The sequence below is a fragment of the Zalophus californianus genome, chromosome 12 (assembly GCF_009762305.2).
Source record: "Zalophus californianus isolate mZalCal1 chromosome 12, mZalCal1.pri.v2, whole genome shotgun sequence".
NCBI lineage: Eukaryota > Metazoa > Chordata > Mammalia > Carnivora > Otariidae > Zalophus > Zalophus californianus.
In genome coordinates, this window is record NC_045606.1 from 40,391,324 (window position 1) to 40,413,705 (window position 22,382).

General features: G+C 37.7%; 1 protein-coding gene across 4 annotated transcripts in view; it reads right to left on the reverse strand.

Annotated features, from left to right (window-relative positions):
• Positions 1 to 22,382, reverse strand: part of COL28A1 (collagen type XXVIII alpha 1 chain) — a 166,623-nt gene that overhangs the window by 111,755 nt on the left and 32,486 nt on the right. For 3 of the 4 annotated variants that reach the window (XR_003516640.2, XM_027574929.2, XM_027574927.2), the window contains 3 exons: positions 10,415 to 10,483; positions 9,240 to 9,308; positions 2,150 to 2,218 (listed from right to left, as the gene is read on the reverse strand). Coding sequence is in view for 3 of the 4 variants with exons in the window: in XM_027574929.2 (XP_027430730.1) it covers positions 2,150 to 2,218; positions 9,240 to 9,308; positions 10,415 to 10,483 (207 nt within the window). In the remaining variant the exon portion in view is untranslated. The remainder of the gene's footprint in view (positions 1 to 2,149; positions 2,219 to 9,239; positions 9,309 to 10,414; positions 10,484 to 22,382) is intronic. The other variant, XM_027574928.2, reaches the window with a different exon arrangement.

Here is a 22,382-nt window from a genome sequence, read left to right on the forward strand (position 1 = left end):
AGCTCTGGTTGTAATATAATTGCAATGAAGTCATAACACTTTGTGCATTTGTGTGAAAAATAAGCCATATTATTAATTTGGAATAGCATTTATTTAAACGCAGAGTAAAATCAAAGAACACTTGCAAGAAACCTAAGAAAAGGGAAAATATACCTTTAAGTTCCTCTTTATTCATAATTTATTCTACGTCAATGCAAAGTAACACAAGTAGCACACATAGAAAACTCCCCATTGACCCTGCTGGTTGGGGAATGAAGTATTCTGACTAATGGGTTCTTCTGATCATTACCACAGAGTATAATTACATAAGTTGACCCTAAAGTAACACTGAATATAATGGATTCTTTCTGTGATGAGATGCAGGGCGATGCAGTGCTGTGGGTTATGATGAGTAAGAGTGTATCATTCTAACCTTGAACCTGTCACTAAAACTCGCCCTGCAGCATGCTTCTTAGTGTTTCACTTATTCACTTCTCATTTACTTATTTATGTTAAAAACCCCCACAGGTTATAAAGAGAAATAACCCTGGCTATTTGAATTTCCCAGGTTGTTTGGACTACACATAAACAGAAATTTATTATATGACCAAAAAACTCAAGAAATTGTGTATTATAAAACTTTCTGAAATGTAGCACTTAGCTGTTGGCCTGACCTCTGAGAGTAATACTCTGGTTAAGTGAGGACATTAGGAATGTCCCCTTTCTCCTACAGATTATTTCCTTTGATGATGACAAATTAAATTTGTTAGTTAATGAGGGCCTCTTTTAAAATTCAACCCAGCAGTCATTCACAACTTAGTATGAATTAGGTTTTAACTACTTGATCTCCCTGTAGTCAAGATTCAGGTTTCTCACAGACAATAGAATATTGATCATGGCTGAAGAGCATGAGGCTGGAGGGAGAAGGCCAGATCTTAGTGACTGACCAAATGGCTGAAGTAGAAGTTCTTAGACACTTAGAAAACAGCATGTGGTTCTCTGGGTGGTGTGTGTGTGTGTGTGTGTGTGTGTGTGTGCATGCACATGTGTTTGGGGGAAAGAATTTAGAAAAGAAAGGAAAAGGACCCCAAAATGTATTCTTGCTTACTCTGAAATGTTGTCGATGCTGCCCAAAATGTCTTGGAAAATCATTTCCCGTGTGGCCTTTAGTAGATGGGGGGACCAGAGGTCAGCAAAGTACAGCCCACTGGCCAAATCCAGCCCACTGCTTGTGTTTTGTAAGTACAGCTTTATTGGAATACAGCCACACTCACTCATTTATACCTGGTTGAGACTGCTCTCATGCTACACCAACAGAGGCTAAGTCGTTGTGACAGGTACCATACTGCTCACATGGCCTGAAATACTTAGTATCTGGCCCTTTACAGAAAAAGTTTGCCAACCTCTGGTCCAGAGGAACTTGAGTGCCAAGAATTATATATGGGAAGCAGTAGAAACATTTGAATTCTCAATTGCCAGGTAAAAGGTACATTTCTCATAGTATTTTGCCCCTTACGATAACAAGGTAATTCTAGTTCTGTCCTCCCACCCGTATTTCTTTCTTATTATACTAATGGCAGTATGATTACGAACTGGTTTAGTAGTTTCTTATCTGTGTTTCACAACACAAAGCTGTGAGTGAAGTTCTGTCGTAGTTATATGCTCAATAACGTCACCTCTGGACATAAAGATGCTATTTATCACTATGGCTTTAATGACTGCAAACTAAAAGAGTTTTCTCCTTTCCTGTGCCATAATTATATGAGGTAAAAATCTGTCAATTATTTTTTTAAAGATTTTATTAATTTATTTGACAGAGAGAGACACAGTGAGAGAGGGAACACAAGCGTGGGAGTGGGAGAGGGAGAAGCAGGCTTCCCGCGGAGCAGGGAGCCCGATGCGGGGCTCGATCCCAGGACCCCGGGATCATGACCTGAGCCGAAGGCAGACGCCTAACGACTGAGCCACCCAGGCGCCCCCAATCAGTTATTTATAATTGCAAATTTCACTATAGTTTCATGTTAAGAGAGATTTACATATTCCTTTATTTAATAGGGTGAAGATAGGAAAATACTTGACTTCTGATAATTGGCTAGGCCACATTTTTTAAAGCTGTAAATCATGACTATGCAAGGCAAAGCATTTTTTCATAGTACAGAAGTGTTGTTACCTTTGGCCCTGGAAATCCTTCTCCTGGTAAGCCCCTCTCTCCTGGTGCTCCCTCAGGACCACGGGGACCCTGTTTAGGAGAAGAGGAAATGAGGAGCAGGAAAAGAGAGAGAAGGAGAGAATAGGAGGTGGGGGGAGAAAGAAGGCAGAAGGAAGGAAGAGAGAAAGGATTATATTTTGGTTCACACCGGATGCGGTGATACAGTCCTTCTTAAGTTATTAGTGAGAATCCTTCTAGTAAACTCCAGACTGATTAGTAGAATCATAGAGTGGGAAGAATAATATTCCACTTGATTAGCAGAAGATGTTCTATTCTGGTGTCCTCAAATTAGAGGAAAATGGAAATTAAGTGATGCTTCAGAATAAGGACTAGGAAATAAATCCTATGAGGAAAGTCTAAAAATCTAGGACTGTATGGTCTGGAGAAAGTTGCAGAGTGATTAAATAATTGAAAAGTATCAGGGGAGCTCTGTGAAGAAATTACTGCCCAGCGGCTTTAAAGCATTGAATTCTGTTTCCACGTGTTTTAATTTCTATTCTGATACATTTGGATTCAAACTTGAATTCTTTCAAGGACTGCTTGAATCCACTGGACGTTTATGGGCAAATGGGAATCCTGATAGCATCACATTCAGGTGAAGCATGGTTTTCCATCTCAGTGATTCAAATTAAGAAGTCCAGGTAACTATTGCTCAGAAGGGCTCTCAGGGAGGTGCAAACTTCTCACAGAAGGAAAAAAAAAACAACACAGTCTCAGCCTTCGAAGTGGGCTGGCAGGAAGCATACTAATTGAAAAAATAAAAGGCAACAGCAAGATACTCACTTGAAGTAGGAATTTTTAAAAGGCTACAAATTCTCCCTCTCTTTCTTCTTGGCCAGAAGGTCACAAAGTTAAAAAGGAACTAAAAAGAATCTTAGAAGCACCAACTGGAGCTTTTCCCTCTAAGCGATCTAAAAAGATAATTAGGGCTTGCTTGGCAGGGAAGTGAACCTAAGATGATATAAAGCCGACTGAGTTGCCCAGAAACTCCAAAGCCAGCACACTGCAGACACTCTAAACGATCTGGGGGCTCGATACTCAATAATCCAGGGTAATTTGAGTGGCGCTTTCTCCTGAAGCCTGGTAGCAGACATAGGATGCAGCATTTGCTAATCAGTGACCGATCATAGTTATAGAACTGTAAACAAGAAAGCTAATTGTATCTCATGTCAAATTTTTTTTGCCTTTCCCTAAATATTATATATTTTAAAAGACAGTCTTCTTCAGTATTTATGCATCACCAATTTCATAAAGGCTTTAATTAAAGGAAAAAGCTAATATTTAATTCCATTTAAATTGCTATGCTGATGGGAAACCTAGCTTTTAACAACCTAAGACCTTAATCAAAGTACTAATATCCATGACAGCTTGCTCTAATGTTAGAGAGATTAACTAGGGGAAAAACAAATATAAGCATGAAAACTAGATTGCAAACTAAAAAGGCAAGTGCCTAGTTAACATCACGTAATTTAACAAAAAAATATTGACAAATTATTCCTCTTTCCCAATGATAAAACAAATGAAAATAACACAATTTACATTAAATGCAAAGAAGTCTTTTTCCAGTTCACTCAATTTTTTTTTCCATTCATTCAGCAAATGCCTGGTGGGTGCAAGGCCCTGTGCTAAGTTCTAGGAACAGCAGATAGACCTGCTCTCTTGTCTCATAGAGCTTACAGTTTTTCATGATAATTGAAAGCATATTATGGTGTCATATGGACGAGGGTTCAAGTCCCAGCTCTGTTGTGTGTTAGCAGCAGGATCTCCAGCAAAGAACTTAATCTCTCTAAAGTTCAGCATCCTCATCATAATGGTGGTAACGATAGTACCTACCTCAACCACAGGAGTTAATATAAGGGTTAGATCAGAGAGACGTGACGCTCTTACATACTGAGCATGCAATAAATATCTGCTATCACTATCAAAATTATTTTACTTGAATCTTGTGATTGCGAAGAATGTCCTTTCAGGGCATGTTTATGAACAGGGTAGCTTCAGAGTGAATGGTTTACAGGAGGCAATATGACAATACAGAGAGAGGACTGCTGGAGAACATAAACCCGGAACCCTTCTTCCATCCCTGCATTTCTGGAGTCTGCCAGCCAAGATGAGAGTGAAAACAATGGTGGTTTTGAGGAGCCATGTGTCTCAAGATGCTGAGAGCCGAGAACTACTACTCGTGAGTAATCTCTTAAAGGCATTTAAAAAAGCAGTGATTCAAGGTTTAATTACTACACACTGTTGGAGTAATATTCCACATCATCAGTACACTCTCATATTTTCCAGCTAAACCAAATGGAAGATGAGAAAGAGCAGGTACTTGGGTTAGATGAACCGTACTTTATTACAACAGTACCGATGGATTATTTTTAAAAGACAGAAATGCTTCTATAAAAAACTCACGGTGTCCTTTTCAAAAGCCATGAGAACCAATCATAATTATGGCATATTTATTTGACTTCTCATGAATGCCTCTAATTAAAAAACAAAGTGGAGGAATCTATCAGTTAACACAGTCTGATCAGTGAAATGCTTATTTGAGACCTTAATGAGATAAAATGTGATTGTCCGTTATCTTATTGCTTGTTACTTTTCTTAATAATCTCACTAGCGTGGATAATCAATAAAAGTGGTTTTACCATACATTGTAAGCATTAAAAATAAATATGCTAAATGATAACAAAAATTGCCCATAATATTCAAACAGTACCATCTATGTAATTTTTAACTCTGAAGTATTTACAGTTCTACTTCAGGGGGTATTTTTTACTAATAATGCTCTGAATATCCTTGTACAAAAACAAAACAAAACAAAAACCCTGAAACCACTGGAAATCATTCAGACAAAGAAACAAACATAAAGGACTTTCAGCAGAACCTTTTTCAGTCTCAAGGTAAGTCTTTATGTTACTTCTAAGTAATTAAAAAACTTGCAGTGTTGGGTTTTTATTAGGACAGTTTGGTGCAAAACATTTTCATACATTATTTGCGATCCGCCCCACCTTTATTATGATTTCAGTTCCCAAATTAAACCATCGATGTCACAGTGTCACTGTGATTTGTGTAATTGTGGATTGGAAAGCAAACAAAAAAGAACTTCATGTTCTGGCAGTATTATGAAAACCCTCTAGCTACAAACAAAAAGGCAAGTAATACAAATTTTTCTTTAACATGAATTTTAAAGGAGGTCCAAAAATAAATAAGTAAGGGAAATTACAGGGCTCCAAAACAAAAAGAGAGTGGAACGCTGGGATGGTACACATAGAAGCTGATGCTGTGTCTGTCCTGGGTGGAAGAGTGTGGTTGTGTGGTAGAAATATGTCTAGAAAAATCTAAGATAGAGAACCAGAAGCAAGGATTTTGGCTCACTCAATGGAAAATAAGGAGAGAATTAGAGCTGAGATAAAGCTCATAAAGCTAGGCTCTGTGCTGGGCATAGAGCGTGCTTAAGATTCTCTCTCACCCTCTGCACCCCACCATGTAGATATACGTATACACACATGCGTGTATAAAAAGACACACATGTATTCTGATACATATGTGCTTTCTAATTAGATTTTTTAATATTGAGTTTTGAGAGCTATTTATACAATATCAATATAAATCCTTCATCACATATGTGGTTTGCAAATACTTTTTCTTGGTCAGTAGCTTGTCTTTTCATCCTTTTAACAGAGTCATGGAATAAACATTTTCCACTTTCCAGGAGTCCAACTAATCAATTTTTTTATTTTTTGGATCATGTTTTTTGTAACATGTCTAAGAAATTTCCACCAAGCTGTAGTCCCAAAGATTTTCTCTTATGTTTAATTCAAAAGTTTTATAGTTTTGCATTTCACATTTAAGTCTATGAGCCATTTTGAGTTAATTTTTTATAAAGTGTGTGTGAAACTTACTTGAGGTTCAGTTTTTGGTATATGGATATCCAACTGATCCAGCACCATTTGTTGAAAAAGTCATCCTTCCTCCATTGAATTGTTTTTGCACCTTTATCAAAAAATCAGTGTGTGGGTCTGTATCTGGATCCTCTATTCTGTTCCACTGATCATGTTTCTATGATCTACCAGAACTGCACAATCTTGATTCCTATAGTGATGTGAATAAAATCCTTTCTTCAACTTAGTTCTTCTTTTTGCAAATTGTTTTTAACTATTCTAGTTCCTTTGACTTTCCATACAAATTTTAAAATAATCTTGTCCATATCTATAAAAACATCTCACTGGAACATTTAAAAAGACTTGCATTAAACCTTTTATCAATTTAAGTAGATTGACAGCTTTATGAAGTCAAGTCTTCAATCCATGAACATGGTGTGTCTCTCAATTTATTAAATATTCTTTTATTTCTAGGCACCTGGGTGGCTCAGTTGGTTGGACGACTGCCTTCGGCTCAGGTCATGATCTTGGAGTCCCGGGATTGAGTCCCACATCGGGCTCCCTGCTCGGCGGGGAGTCTGCTTCTCCCTCTGACCCTCCTCCCTCTCATGCTCTCTGTCTCTCGTTCTCTCTCTCACAAATAAATAAAATCTTAAAAAAATTTTTTTTAAATATTCTTTTATTTCTTTCATTGGTGTTTTATAGTTTTCAGGATACAAGTCCTACGCATGTCTTACTAGATTTTTACCCAAGTATTTCTATTTTTTAATGACTATAAATGCTATTATATCTTAAATTTTTATTTCTATGTGTCTGTTACTAGAATATAGGAATAAAATTGATTTTGTCTGTTCTTTGTATCTATGGGATTCGTTTGGTTTTTTGTTTTGTTTTGCTTTTAATTTTCCACATATAAGAGAGATCATATAGTATTTGCCTTTCTCTGACTTATTTCAGTCAGTATAATGTTTTCAGAGTCCATCCATGTTGTTGCAAATGGCAAGACTTCATTCTTTTTTATGACTGAATAGTAATCCATTATAGATATCCAATAGTAATCCATTATATATATCGATACATATATCCAATAGCAATCCATTACGTATATCAATTTCTTTATCCACTTATCCATCAGTGAACATTTAGTCTGTTTCCCTAGATTGGCTATTATAAATAGCATTGACCATGGGGGTGCATATATCTTTTCGAGTTAGTGTTTTTATTTCCTTTGAATAAATACCCAGAAGTGGAATGGCTGGATAATATAGTAGTTTTAGTTTTTTGAGGAACCTCCACATTGTTTTCCACAGTGGCTATGCCAAATTACATTTCCACCAACAGTGCATGAGGGTTCCCTTCTCTTCACATCCTCAACACTTGTTATTCTTGTATTTTTGATAATAGCCATTCTAGCAGGTGTGAAGTGATATCTCATTTTGATTTTGATTTTCATTTCCCTGGTAACTGGTGATGTTGAGCATCTTTTCACATACCTGTTGGTCATCTGTACATCTTCTTTGCAAAAATATCTATTCGAGTATTCTGTCTGTTTTTTGTTATTATTGAGTTGTATGAGTTCTTTATATATTTTAGATATTATCAGATATATGATTTGAAAATATTTTCTCCCGTGCAGTAGATTGCCTTTCTATTTTGTTGATGGTTTCCTTTGATATGCAGAAGCTTTTTAGTTTGATGTAGTTCCAACTTGCTTATTTTTGCTTTTGTTCCTTTTACTTTGGGTACTCAAAACATCATTGCTAAGACCTATGTCAAGGAGCTTACTGCCTATGTTTTCTTCTAGGAGTTTTATGGTTTCAGGTCTTACATTCAAGACTCAAATCCATTTTGAATTAATTTTTGTGTATGGTATAAGATAGTGGTCCAATTTACCCAACATCATTTTTTTTAAAGATTTTATTTATTTATTTGATAGAGAGAGACAGATAGTGACAGAGATAGTGAAAGAGAGCACAAGCAGGGGGAGAGGCAAAAGGAGAGGGAGAAGCAGGCTCTCCGTGGATCAGGGAACCCGATGTGGGGCTCGATCGCAGGACCCTGGGATCATGACCTGAGCCGAAGGCAGACGCTTAATGACTGAGCCACCCAGGTGCACCTACCCAACACCATTTATTAAAGTAAGACTGTCCTTTCCCTGTTATATATACTTGGCTCCTTTGTTGTAAATTAATTGACCATATACATGTGAGTATATTTCTGGGCTCTTTATTCTGTTCCATTGGTCTATGTGTCTGTTTTTATGCCTATACAATACTGTTTTGATTACTATAGCTTTGTAATATATTTAGAAATCAGAAAATGTGACATCTCCGTCTTTGTTCTTCTTTCTCAAGATTGCTTTGGCTAATCAGGATCTTTTATGGTTCCATACAAATTTTAAGGCTGTTTGTTCTGTTTCCATGAAAAATGCCATTGGAATTTTGATAGGAATTGCATAGAATCTGTAAATCGTTTCAGGTAGTATCAACATTTTAACAATATTAATTCTTCTGATCCAACCCAGTTATTTTTATGTGTATCTCAGTGAGTAACTTACTGTTCTTTTCTGGGAGAATAATGATTACTTGAAAAGTTAAGAGCATTTCTATACTAGGATAGTCATGTTTTATTCATTTCTTCTCCAGATCTCTTTTGATAGAGACACTTTTTTTTTCTTCTGCAAAAATAGTAAACTTTAAAGCTACATAAGCTAGAAGCTGCAAATAACACAGGTATTACCTGTCTGCCTTCAACTGTCCTTGCTTTAGAGTATACTCATAAGCTAGGTAATGAGCAACGTCCTTATTCTCAATGATTTTCTCAGGGTTCCAGGAAAGTTAGTTACAAAATATGACCTTAGGCCTGAATCCAGTTCTCCTATCTCCTAGGAGATTTTGACACATGAGATCTCTTTCCTTCTTGGACAAGCTGATTAATCTCGTAAGAGATTTCAGTAAGAGAGAGCCAGTTGTACATATCATGTGTCTGTGGGGTGGAGGGCTCTATTTCAAGTGTTATAAAAAATATCACTCGGATCTGGCCCTTGCATATTTATTGTCTTTTTTTATCCCAAAAGATGCAACATGGGCTTAGTTTAACCATTTAGTCTAACCACAAAGGGCACATAAGAACTATATTTGTCCTTTTTATTCCATCTAGAGTTCCTTGCTACTTACTGGCTGGCCTGGCTCCCCAATGCCAATCGGTCCTGGCGCCCCTGTTCTTCCTTCCTGACCTCTTTCCCCCTAAGAGAAAGAAATAATCAAGTGAAAGTTTGAGTTTTTAAATAAAGAATAAACATAGCACAAGATACTCTGGAGATTTCAACAAAGATATATTCCAAAATAGTCAAGCTTTTCACATTCATAAAGATAAAAAAAAATTCTGGAGGAGGAGAAATGGCTTGAATTTCAGTGAACAAATTACTCTAAAATGCTCATCATCCTGTCTTGTGTAAGTGCAATACACCACTTTTAGCTTTCAGAAGCTATTGTGTGTGTAGCAATTGGCAGGCTGGACTGCATTCAATTCATTTGGGTTATTGAGAGGACCAAGCTAACAATGCTTGTGCCATTTCCTGCCCCTCTCACCACCATCCTGGAAGGCCACCCTCTCCTTGTCCCCACTCTGTTCCATTTTACCTCTCCTTTCAGTTCTGTTCACCCTTCATCTCCTTCAGAATCTTTGTCCAATCACTCTGCCAATACAAACTCCACCTTCCCTGTAGTCTCAGTATGCTTATTGTTTCAATTCCATCCATGGTGATACTTGATGACACCAGAATTGCCTGTTTTGTTTAGTCCTGCACCAAAGTCTTATTCTAGTCCAATGACATAGAAAAGCCATTTAAAATAAGCACTTCTGTTCCATGACATCCTGCATGATGCAGAGCACTCCAGGGTGTTGGGTGTTGCAGTACCTTTTAGATCCCTACAAACCTTTCTATCAATGCTTACCTATTCAGTGTTATGGTCCTTCTGGTTTCTGCCCCTCTCTGCTTCTTTAATGTGAACAGGTGATAGTTTATATGGTAAGATGTTTCACATCCTGATATCATTTTTGCATGTTAACATTTAAATTCCATGAAAACTCAACAGAACTAGATGTACATTGGCAAAAGTTTGGCAATTGGAGGCAAGACAAATTTTTCATTTCCATCAAATAAAGTTACATTGATTATTCTTGTGCTAACTGCCCCAGTGTCCAAGCACCCACCCGGACTGTAAGTACCTTCTACAGGCAGCCTCCTTGTGTCTAGAGGGCAAAGCTGAGCAGAGTTCACATCAAAGCTTCCCCAGCCCCTGCAATAAATTCAGTACTCATCAATGGGGGGAAAGACAAGAATCGTTACCTTAATTCCTTGCTGTCCAATACCAGGGGCTCCTGGAGGACCATAAGGACCAGGGGGACCTGGTTCACCCTGGAGGAAGAAACAGTTATGCCTTAGGTCAACTCAACAGTATTTATTGAACAGTTCTTAGATGTATAGTGATGCAGTAGGAGCTTTGAGGGCAACAGTGGAATCTAGGACACAGTCACTGCCCTCAAAGTATTTACAATCCAGCTGGAAGGACAACATACATCCAGGGTTGAATTATAGCAGGCACAATATCTAGGGTCCATGAAAATGTTTCCATGTTAATGTTTAAAATCAATAAAAAATAAAAATAATAATGAATATATAACAACGTGTCCAGTCTGGATTAAATTTGTCTTTATGCCAACTCAGCTGTAATATATAATTTTTAACATTGTTTTATGGAGAAAGAGGCCCACAAAAACAAAAGTTTTTCGGATCCTGCAGCCCTCACTTGTTTGCTCAACAAATCTTTATTCTGTGCTTCTGACAGACACATTTGTTTCCTACCCAATAACCATCCCCTCTCCTCTTTCCTTCCCTGCTATTAGAACTTTGAACTGCTCATGTCAATGGAAAGCTATTCTTTACACTCAAGGCTGTAGGATGAATTGGTTCAATGCAAGTCTAGAATCTCTTTGCCACTGGTTGGCCCTTTGGCTCAGTTCCAACAAATGAGATACGGGGATGTTATTAGGTGCAAAGAGAAAGCTTTTGCCTCTGCCTCTTCTTTCCTAGTTGGAGATATGATAGCTGTCTTGTAACCACGAGGTAACAGTCTCTCAGATGAATGCCAACCATTGAAGAGAACGATACAGAAAAATATTTGAAGTGCCCTAGCTCCTGGAAAACCTCATTGAACTTGATCAAACAAAACCTCATTGAGCTACCTACCTTCAAACCTTCTGTTTACTAAACACAAGAATTCTTACGGTGTAAGCCACAATTAATCAAAATGTCTGTTACTAGAAGCCAGAAGCATTTTCAGTAATAGTCTGCTATGTGGCAGACCCATCCTAGAATTCAAGCATCACAGAACTAAATGAGACTGAGGCACTCAAATTTCTACATTTCGCAGGTGAGGAACCAGAGTCCCAAAGAGGTTATGTGGCCTGCCCAAACTCACACCTCAATATCACCCGCAGGTACATGGCTCTGCAGGTTTCTCAAATTTCCGGTCATGCGGCATGTTGATAGGGGAAAGGAGAGCGGCTACTGATTACAATTTCTTTTTTTTTTTTTCTGTTTACCAAAATAATGTATCTTCATTATAGAAAATTTGCCATATATTGAAAAGCATGCACATACAGAAAATTTTCAATTAGCAATAATCACGCCTCGGATAAACCTACTACTAATTTCTGGTGCATTTCCTTCTAGTTCTTTATGTACACACATACCTCTAATTTATGTGAAGGAAGATTTCTGAATACTCTCGTGTTTGAGTTAATGAATCCTTGGTATTTAAAATTTCATCCAACATATAGATTTCTCTCTTCTCTTCATCCTTGTATTAATCAGCAGTAAAATGGGACAAGAAGTTGGGACAAACCCTCTCCAGATTGAGTGGAACAAAAGAATTTTCACCAAAGTTAAAGCTCAATTTTCCCTGGAGGCTTGTGATTTTGAAGAGGACTCTTAGTAATGAAAGTAATGTCCTATTGATATGGTAGGGGCATGACTTGAAGGAAGTCTGTGGACTTTGATCAATTGCAAAGGGGGAAAGAGGGGACAAGAAGAAGGGTCAGAGTCAAATCAACTCCCTAAAATCATAACAAAGAAAACCTGTCTCAAAATCAGTTAATTGTGAGAATTTAGGATGCTTGGCATTTGAGTGGATTGGATCTAAAGGTAACTTCAGTTCATTCTTTTAAGTATAAGTCAATATGGCAGATAAATCAACTTGAATTTTCCCTTTAAAATTCAAAGTTGTACTTATTTTTCTATGTATATTAAATTTTCGGGAGTAGCCAGATAATTGCCCTTCTTATATGTCACATGTTCTTGGCCACAGGATTTCTCCACAAATAATATCAGACATAAAGGTTCTCCCAGATGTGAAGCTGTTTTCTTGATCTCAAAGTTTAAGTGCTAGAGAATATTCAGTTTCTTAATTTAGATTCCAAATTTTCACTTCCAAGAAACTTTTCCTTACAACTTTCTGTGCCACAATCTTGTCAGTTATACTGCGTGTGGGTGACGGTTTCCATCGCTCAGCAAAGGAACACCAAGCACTTACTCTGTGGGCAGTAATGAAGTAAATACAGAGAAGTTTACGCCATTGTCCCTAATCTCAAAGGACTAGTTTAAGAGATAAAACACACCATTAAAATAATAATAACATAAGACCCTAAGTTCCTTATTCTATTCATTCCCTGCCCCTTTTATATTATTTGGTTCTGTAATGGATCAGAAGGCTTTTATATATTATCTTATGTTATATATACATAATATATATTTGAAGGAGAATTTGTTTTTGGGTTTTTTTTTAAGATTTTATTTATTTATTTGACAGAGAGAGACACAGCGAGAGAGGGAACACAGCAGGGGGAGTGAGAGAGGGAGAAGCAGGCTTCCCGCGGAGCAGGGAGCCTGATGCAGGGCTCGATCCCAGGACCCTGGGATCATGACCTGAGCTGAAGGCAGACACTTAACAACTGAGCCACCCAAGCGCCCCAAGTTTGTTAAGTAGTGGAAGCTCTGCCCTACTTGTACTTTTCTGTATGTTTGATCTAAAACAAACAAGAGCACAGGTTGGTGAGAAGGTTTCCTCTAAATAAGGACAAGGAATTGGTTCTCTTGTTAACTTGAAATATGTGAATCAGGAAAATCAGTAGGAGAAGCAATTGTCTTGCTCTCAAACCCATGAGCTTCCGAAGCAACTGTCTTACCCTTAAATCCATGAGCTTCCTTTAGCTTTGGTCAAGCACCAATAGTCACTGAGCAATTTCTCAATACTGCTTTTTTAGAGAAGGTACAGGGATCTGAAGGTTATAGAGGGATCACTCTCTCTTACCTCAGCACAGGTCAGTAGTAACATATTTTTACCTTTCAGTTGTTTAAATTTATTTCTAAGGAGCTTAGCATCTCAACATAAGGCCTACAGATCACATTGGCCTACAATTAATGTTTATCCCATTCATACTTCTCTTTTCCCTTTCCTACAAAGATTCCCCAGATGGTAAAGGAAATGGTCCTGATTGTAACATACCATCACTGGGTAAGACAGAACAGGAAGAGAAGAACCAGCGCTCTACTCACAATGATTTTCTGGAACTTCACCAAGGCCACATAGCCCATTATTCCTACCCCAACCTTCACCAGGAAGCAAAAGCACTCACAGAGAGGTTGAATGGCCCTAGTGCTACTTGTTATTTCTCTACTTCACTTTCTTTAACCATCAGAAGTATATCCAAAGAGGACTGAGTTAAAGTGGATGGCCCTGGAGGGGGTCTGTTTCTCATGACCTCCAAATGAGTATAAGAATAGGTAGGAACATTGAGGAAGTTAGGAAAACCACCATTTCCTCAGAAATTAAGGATGCCTATGCTATGGGTCTCAACATTGAAGGAAGCCAATGTCTAATAAAACCTAGTATTTCCAAGTACTGCCCTGACACTTTATATACATTATGTCACTTAGTCTTCTAATAATCTTAGGAAATGGGTATTTTTTTCTATTTTATGATGTGAGATGTAATCACCACTTTTTAATCCATTTTTCAGCATGCATAGAATCACAGAAAAAAAAACCATGGCTTTTTTTCATTTAATCTAGTTGAATCCTGGCTCTATAATTTACTAACAGTTTGAGCTTTTGCAAGATCCCCATATGCAAAATGAGGATAATTATATCTACCTTGCAGGGCTGCTGAGAGGATGCAAGATATTGTCTATAAAACATCTAAGTCACAACTAATCACATGATAGCTGTTTAATATGTGTAGATTCAATTGTTATTCACCAGACTTTCATTGAGCACCACCCTGGTACTGAGTACCCAGTTACATAATTATAGACATAAACCAGATTACACCTGCACTTTGTAGACACTTACGATCTGGCTGGAGAGACAAATGAATATAAAAGAAAATACAAGCATGTGAATTACCTGTAATAAAGATATTAAGAGAGGATGTAAGACTCAGACGCAGAAATGTTTAATTCTACCTTAAGGAACTGGAAAAGTTTCGTATAGTAGAGGAGATATTTGCTCTGAACAAAAAAAAGTAGGAATCATATCTAATCTGGTAGAAAAGAAGCGGAACAAAAGTTCAGGAAAAGGAAAGAGTATGAAGCATAAAATGATGTGAAAATTTCCGGGGACAATAAGCAGCTCTGTGGGCTCAAGTGGACAAGAATAAGGCAACAATAGAGTCACTGTCTAGAGCAGCACCATCCACTAGAAATATACAATGAGCCACATATGTAATTTTAAATTTTCTAGTAGCCACATTAAGAAAGTAATAACATATTTTACTTAATACATCTAAATATTATCATTTCAATATATAATATAAAAACCTTATTAATGATTTTATTTATTAACACATGTCTTTGAAATCCTATGTGTATTTAACAATTATAGCACATCTCCATTTAGACTAGCCACATTTCAAGGGCTCAGTAATCACATGTGGCTACTGTATTGAACAGTGTTTGAGGAGGCCAGAGGCTCAGGTCAGAACCATGGAGAGTACCAACAATTAAGTGGGGTGGGAGTAAAAGAACACAGAAATGTCCTGTGGGGAGTTGAGGAAGACAGTGGCTGAGAAAAAGAAATGAGAACTCCCAAAAATAGTGTGATAGAAGTCAGGAAAGAGAATTTCAAAAGGAACTCATCATCTCCAAAGACAAACTCCTACTCTTCCCCTCGTAGAACTGATCATCTTCCAGCATTCTTTGTTTCAGGGAAGAGCACCATAATCCCTCCATGAGTCAAGACAGAAGAAGGAGTCATTCTTGACACCTCTCACTCCCGTACCCACCATGTGTAATGCATCGCCACCGCTTTTCCATATGTCTTCTAAATCTCTTTCAAATCCATCTACCTCTTTATTCCTCTACTATGCCTCTTCAGTCTACCTCAAATTAATATCACCTCTTGTTTAGACTACAACAAAGTCTTTATTACCCTATACACATCCATTGTAGCACACTTTAATTTATTCCCCCATTGCCGCCAGCACAATCTTTTAGTTTTAGTTTGATTTTATTTTTTAAAAAATTTTTTAAAGATTTTATTTATTTATTTGAAAGAGAGAGATCGTGCAAGAGAGAGCCTGAGCAGTGGGGAGAGGGAGAAGCAGGCTCCCTTCCTGAGCAGGGAGCACGACGTGGACCTCAATCCCAGGACCGTTAGATGGAGCCCGACATGGGGTTTGATCCCAGGACCTTGAGATCTCAAGGTCTGAGACGAAGGCAGACGCTTAAACAACTGAGCCACCCAGGTGCCCCTTAATTTTAGTTTTATTTTTAATCTGAGTGAAACCATTCAAGGCCCTTCTCTTTGCGCCAAGTGGAAAGACAGAGCTTCTTAAAAGACCTGTGAGCCCCTGCCTGGTGTGGTCCCATGGGCTTTCCAGTCCCTTCTGAAACTAGTTTCTTCTTCATTCGCCACCCTAGCAGCATTGGCCTTTGTTCAGTTCCTTGTACTTGCCAGGCTCCCATCTGCTGCAGGATCTTAGCACATGCTATTCTATCTATATGGGATGTTCTTACCTCCCTTTTTTCCTGGTCAACCCTTATGCATCCTTCAAATCTTACTTTAAGCAGCACGGCTTCAGAGAGTGCTTCTCTGATCAGGTTAAATTCCTGTCCTAGAGGTACTGATAGCACCATTTTCTTCTTTTTCTGAGTATTCATTATAACTTTGTATTTAGTTAATCTGTCTTCCCCTAGTTTGTGGGGAGGATGTCATGTGACTTTGCTCTGCTTTGCACCGTCAGTGCTTAGCTAATTGATAACATTCACTCAACCATCCAGGCAGCAAACATTTACCAAGCAGCAACCTGGGAGCAGGTGCCAAGCTAGCTGCTGGAGGAAACAGGAAACAAAACAGGTCTTGGCTGGGGGGAGTCAAGAATCTGGAAATGTTCCTTTGGAGTTCCCTCTGATTTAGTTAGGTTTTCAACCAAGAGCAGCTATATGTAAGTTACATAGTGATATCAAATACCTATTATACACAGTTTCTCCTGCAAACTTACCCAGATAAAATTAAACATTTTTTTTCACCTGAAGGAATAATAAATTCCCAATAGATGGCCCAAGATTACTCTGTATGGGAAGTTCAGCTAGAGAAACACAACATGCCTTATTCCTGGCACCAGCTCTAACCAAAGTCAACATCTTTCCTTGCCCTAAGATAACAAATAATGAATGGTTGTCCAAGACTCTGAATTTTTTGAGGGCAGAAATTTACCTTTTCTTGAATAATACAATTATGAACAATTTAATCATACTTTGGGGTCTTAAAATTAGAAAAGACATTTTAGCAATTTCTTTTTTATCACTTTTTTATACACTACAAATGAGTGTAGCATCAACTTTAATATCTTAAGTCTTCTGACAAATATTCTCATACTTTCAAAATGGAGGAAAATGGTGGATGATCGTGCTGCTTAAAATAAGATTTGAAGGATAGGTGCAGAATGATTCGAGTAGGGCCAGGATACAGTCTTAGCTGAAACTCAATGCAGTGATGACTGCAGACAAAGATTTGGGAGAAAAGTCAAGAAAGGTACATTTTTGGTGGGGAGGGGAGAAAGAAGCTGGTGTTGGGAGGCAGGAAACTAACATCTATCAAATACTTGCTAAATCAAGCTCTATTTTTTAGTACCTAATTTCTCTTGTTTCAGAGAAGTGTTACAAGTGGCTTATTTTAGAAAACGTTTCAGCCTAGACTTTTTCTACATTATAAAAAAGAGTTGTCAAAATACTTAGCTGCTTAATTATTATCAACACGTATGGCACTTACCACGATTAACTCATATAATCTTCAAAACAACTCTTAAGAGGAGGGTACTATTAACCCATTACATGAATGAGAAAACTGAGGCCTAGGGAGGATAAGTAACTTGCCCAAATCACAGAGCTAATACAATACAGGGCTGGCTTTGAACCCCAGCAGTCTGGCTTTAGAGCCAGTGCCCTAACCACCGTGCCAGACTGCCTCTTGAGACTTTTCAGTTCTTTTCTTGAGTAAGTTCAAAAATCACTTGATCGCAGACTAAATTCATATCTTTGTTACAGAATGAAAACACAAAAATCAAATAGTTAAAATCGACCCATTGTGGCAGATCCACCATATGAAGACAAAGTATCTCTAAAATAAAATGCAAGCCGAAAGAAAATATACTTTTACAAGCCAATTCACATGTCATTTCAGACATTTAAGTCTACCTGGATCAGTGTTGTCACTAAATTCGTGGTAAAGATAATGTAAATTATAATCCCCAATACTGTGATCACATAATCTTGGTGTACATATAAATTGGTTACTAACCAACTGCACTGAGTTTTAAACCATCATTATTTCAAATCTCCAACTGCAATCTGTTTTGAATACCATCTACTTGGGTAAGAGAAAAGACCACAAATCCACCTACTTATGCTTCTCAAAGAGGAAAAATACTCCATAATAACAAAAAATCAGTGAACATGTAATGAAAATTGTAGTATTATACCAGATTTTAGTAATGCAACTCATTTTTTTTGTTATTAGATTAAACCACATGAAGTTGATAATATTCAACCTGTAAAAATGACATTCATATGACCAATCTACCAGGAAAGTCATACTTCATCATATTTAATAAAATCTAAGGAATTGTGTGTTATTATCCCTAAAAGGAAGGACTGCTTAGCAGCCCATCAGGAGAGCTTTTAAGAATCTCAGCTCTGGTTGACACTTCTTGGACTTTTACCACAATAAAAAAGCCTTACCCTTGGAATAAACTTAATATTCCCTGTTGCGATGCTATTGCAATTTACTTGAATTGGGGATATTGATGGGATTTTTTTGTTGTTGTTAATTCTGACATCCCTCCGAAGACCCTGCAGTAACTGATTCAGTTCCATGTTAGTGCCCAGCTTGACTGGGCATGTGGGTTAGACTCAGCACCTTTACGTTAGCAGCATTTTGGGGTTTCTTGATTCATCAGAGTTTTTACCTTGGCAGTCTCTGCTCATGTGTGCACACGTGCATGCACACACACACACACACACACACACACACACACAGTCTACCCCTCCTGCTGAGAACCATGTGCATCAGAGATTTGGGAATGAAAATCATCTGCATTGAAACCATTGGCTGACATCCCACGTGTTCTGGCAGCCACTTCAAGTTGTCACTATCAGTTGTCTCTTGTCAAATGAGTTAATAAGCTCATTTAGAGTCCTGGTGGGCAGATGTGCATGTAGGTCAAAGCCCTCTCCACAACAACAGTTGCTGGACTACTCATGATTTTTTTCCCTTTAATTAAGCCCAGGACAGAAATAACATTTACACTTTGACATCTCTGAAGAGAAAACATTCACATAGTTTGGCAGCTTGGCTCCAATCTTCATTCAACTGATATATATAATTAAAATTGTAAAGGGATTCTTCCCTTTATACCACTATCCACTGAGCAGTCACAACGCTGTTCAAAGTTGTTAGCTGCCCGGGAAACCAGAAGGCCCGTCATTGGTTTGGGACCGTTGGAAAAGCTGACACGTTCAAGTACCCTGACTTAAAATGCTTTACGTGAAGCAAAAAATAGTCATTCTGTTAAGAGAGCCGTGAACTTAAAAAACTTTTCTCTTTGATTAATTATTCCACCCTAGGAATTGTTGATGTCTAGGTATGTTTCACCCAGTTTGCTTCCCATCAAGTTATAAGGAATTATACCCTATTTCAAATCATGATTTTTTTACGGTTGAAAGCAACATCATGATGTCAGGAGATTGTTAGGTTTTTGAATTGTGTGAGAGCTGAAATAAAACTACACAGCATGCTTGTTTGAGGAGGAAGTTTAAAATTCTTCATAGTTGTTTGTATCTGCGGTCTTGAATTATTTCCAAACCATAACTGAAATATTAGATACGTTTAGTAAGTTGACCTTCTAAAGCTGCTAAACTAATGTTGAGTTGAATCAAGTATTTAATGAACAAAACAAGAATGTATTTTTTAAAACTACTAAATCTTCGTTAATGATGATTCTGTTCCAGCAAAAATAGTGATATTATAGAAAACATAAGACTCTAAGTTGTATATTTAAAACTAAAAAAAAAAAGTCCAAGTCTTCTTGCCTCTCTTAGAAAAAAGTGGAAGTACAGGGGCACCTGGGTGGCTCAGTCTGTTAAGCATCTGCCTTCAGCTCAGGTCATGATCCCGGAGTCCTGGGATTGAGCCCCATGTCGGGCTCCCTGCTCAGTGGGGAGTCTGTTTTTCCCTCTCCCTCTGCCCTTCCACCTACTTGGGCTTTCTGTCTGTCTTTAAAATAAATAAATATTTTTTTTTAAAAAGTGGAACTATAAGAACATATTAGATTATTAAATGCACAAGAAGCTTTTGATGGGTTATGTCAATACTGTCCTGTTTCCCTATATTATCCCAATATCTTGGAAGAATGGTCAGAATTCTTGGCTATTGTATCCTTCTCCTTTGTCACCTCCCCAATCTCTCTATTGGAGCTGCTCCCTTAAAGATTTCCAATAACTTCAAAGTTGACAAAAAATAAATGACTCTTTTAGTCTCTTGCCTGTTTTGACTTCTCTATAGTAGGATACTGTCAACAGCTCATTCCATTTAAATACTCATCCACCCATTCATTCAACAAATCCCTCTTTGTTGCATATAATCATTTTTTCTCTCAGATGTGACAGTGGTGCTCCTGACCCATTGTCACTGGATCTTCTGCCTTGGATTTTCTTTTTTTAACAGTGAAAGACCTGCCTATATTTGTCCAATTCTCTTACCAATTGTTCATATCTGAAACAAGGCTAGCAATGTTTAAAGGTATAATGCATGGAAGCTAACAGGAAACTACCAGCTACCAAAAATCTATGCATGGGCTTTCACAGTAGCTATTACAAAGGTTACAACAGCCCTCTTTTTAAAATCGACCTCTTTTCATAGGGCATTTTGAAGAAAACAGGATGTTTTGTAGAGGTGTTTACAAAGTTTCAACTTTAGGATTTGTACATTTAGTTCTTATTTACTTGACTTCTTCCAAATACCAGCTACTTGAAAAATACATACTTTGCTTGAAAATCTCAAGAAATGAGATGAAACCTTGACAGAGTTGGAGAAGGAGGAATAGGGTGTCCAAGAATCATTGTGTGGTGCAGAACCATGGAGTGGTTTAACTATTTAATTTGCCCTCACTCCTCTTGAAGCATAGGTTCCATTTATTCATGGATACGAGGTCCTTTGTTCATTTTGAATGGATGGGTAAATGCTTGATTCACTGGAGATTATTTACCCTCACCATATCTATTTATTAAACTAGACAAGACTGGTGCCATTTCTCCGTGTTTTTTTTTGTTGTTTTTTTTTTTTTACATCTCAGAAGTAAAAGTGAGTTAAGACAAAGTCTCATACATAAAAGGACTTTGAGTTTCTCACACTTGTGTGTAGTACAAGAAAAATCTTAGGGGAGAAAAGCCCTGTAGGAAATATATGAATGTCCTGGAGTAAAACAATGGAAGAGGTTATGAGAAGCGAGGTAATTCATCCATTAAGATGAGTTAATACAGAATATAATATCATGGTCTTTTTAATTGTTGGAGGATTAACATGTGGTACTTTGACTTGGGAAAGCATATCAGGGCTATTTCTTAGTGCTCTTTGGCCCTAGCATGAAAGCTCTGGTACTAGGATACTCCATGTAACAAGCTATTTTCTGCTCATGCCAGTGAGCATGCCCTCCTCCCAGGAGCACAAAGAGGGTCTTGGAAAGGATGCCTATTTGCATGAGATTTGAGAAGAAACACACTTCCAAAATAACCTCAGAAAGACATCAAGAAATGGCAAAAATTACCTAATGTGGGTTTGGCACACCCAACATTCTACTGTGTTTATTTGTACAAAACTAATTTTGTAACTGTTCTCTGTGATTTGAAAGCCCTGCCAATCTTGAGCCATTTTTTCTAGTTATGAGAGGGCCCATTCTAGGACCAGATGGGATTGTAACTGAACCATCACAATAACCCTTGGAAGTCGGTGTAGGGCTCTTAGGTACTCAATTTTTACTCAGAAAGAGCACTGTGCTCTCTCCAGGGTTATAGCATTTTCCATTTGGTCCCAGGGATAAGGCCCTTGTATGATTATGATGCTAATTGGTTTTAGAGACTGATGGGATGTTCTTCTTATGAATGTCACTGCATGACCTTCATATATGGGGAAGGCTGAAGTGGCCTCAGAGCCACAGCTTCATTCTGAGAAACATCTATATTTTGTTTCTAAGACAACTAGGTCATTCAGGGCAAAATAGGAGCTACTTTACATGTGGAAAATATTAATGACAGAAATGATTTGTGAAACTGGGCTGGCATCACATTTTTCCTCAATTTATCACATGTTATTTTTTTCCTTTTGTTCTTTGACCACCTTTCTGCAAACCCTTTGATGAAGAAAATCCAACTACTAGAGCAATAGAATGGGACTGTAGCTCATGAGAGAAACCATTCATAAATTCAAAGACATAGACAGGCCCCATCTAGAAACTCTTATGGAATCTTTACAAATGTTACAAGTCTAGAGGTTTCTGGATGAAGGTTTCCTTATAAACAAAATATTTGAAAATGCACATTACTGGTTTCTTTTTCCCATGCAATTCCCATCCTTCTCTTCCTGCATTTTCAGATGAACATTATAACCAAATAGAAACGCACCTCTCAACAGACTGTTGTTTTCCAGCCAGAGTACAAGAGAAGGGGGACAGGTGTAATTTCCATACTGTCCAAAAGAAATGCAT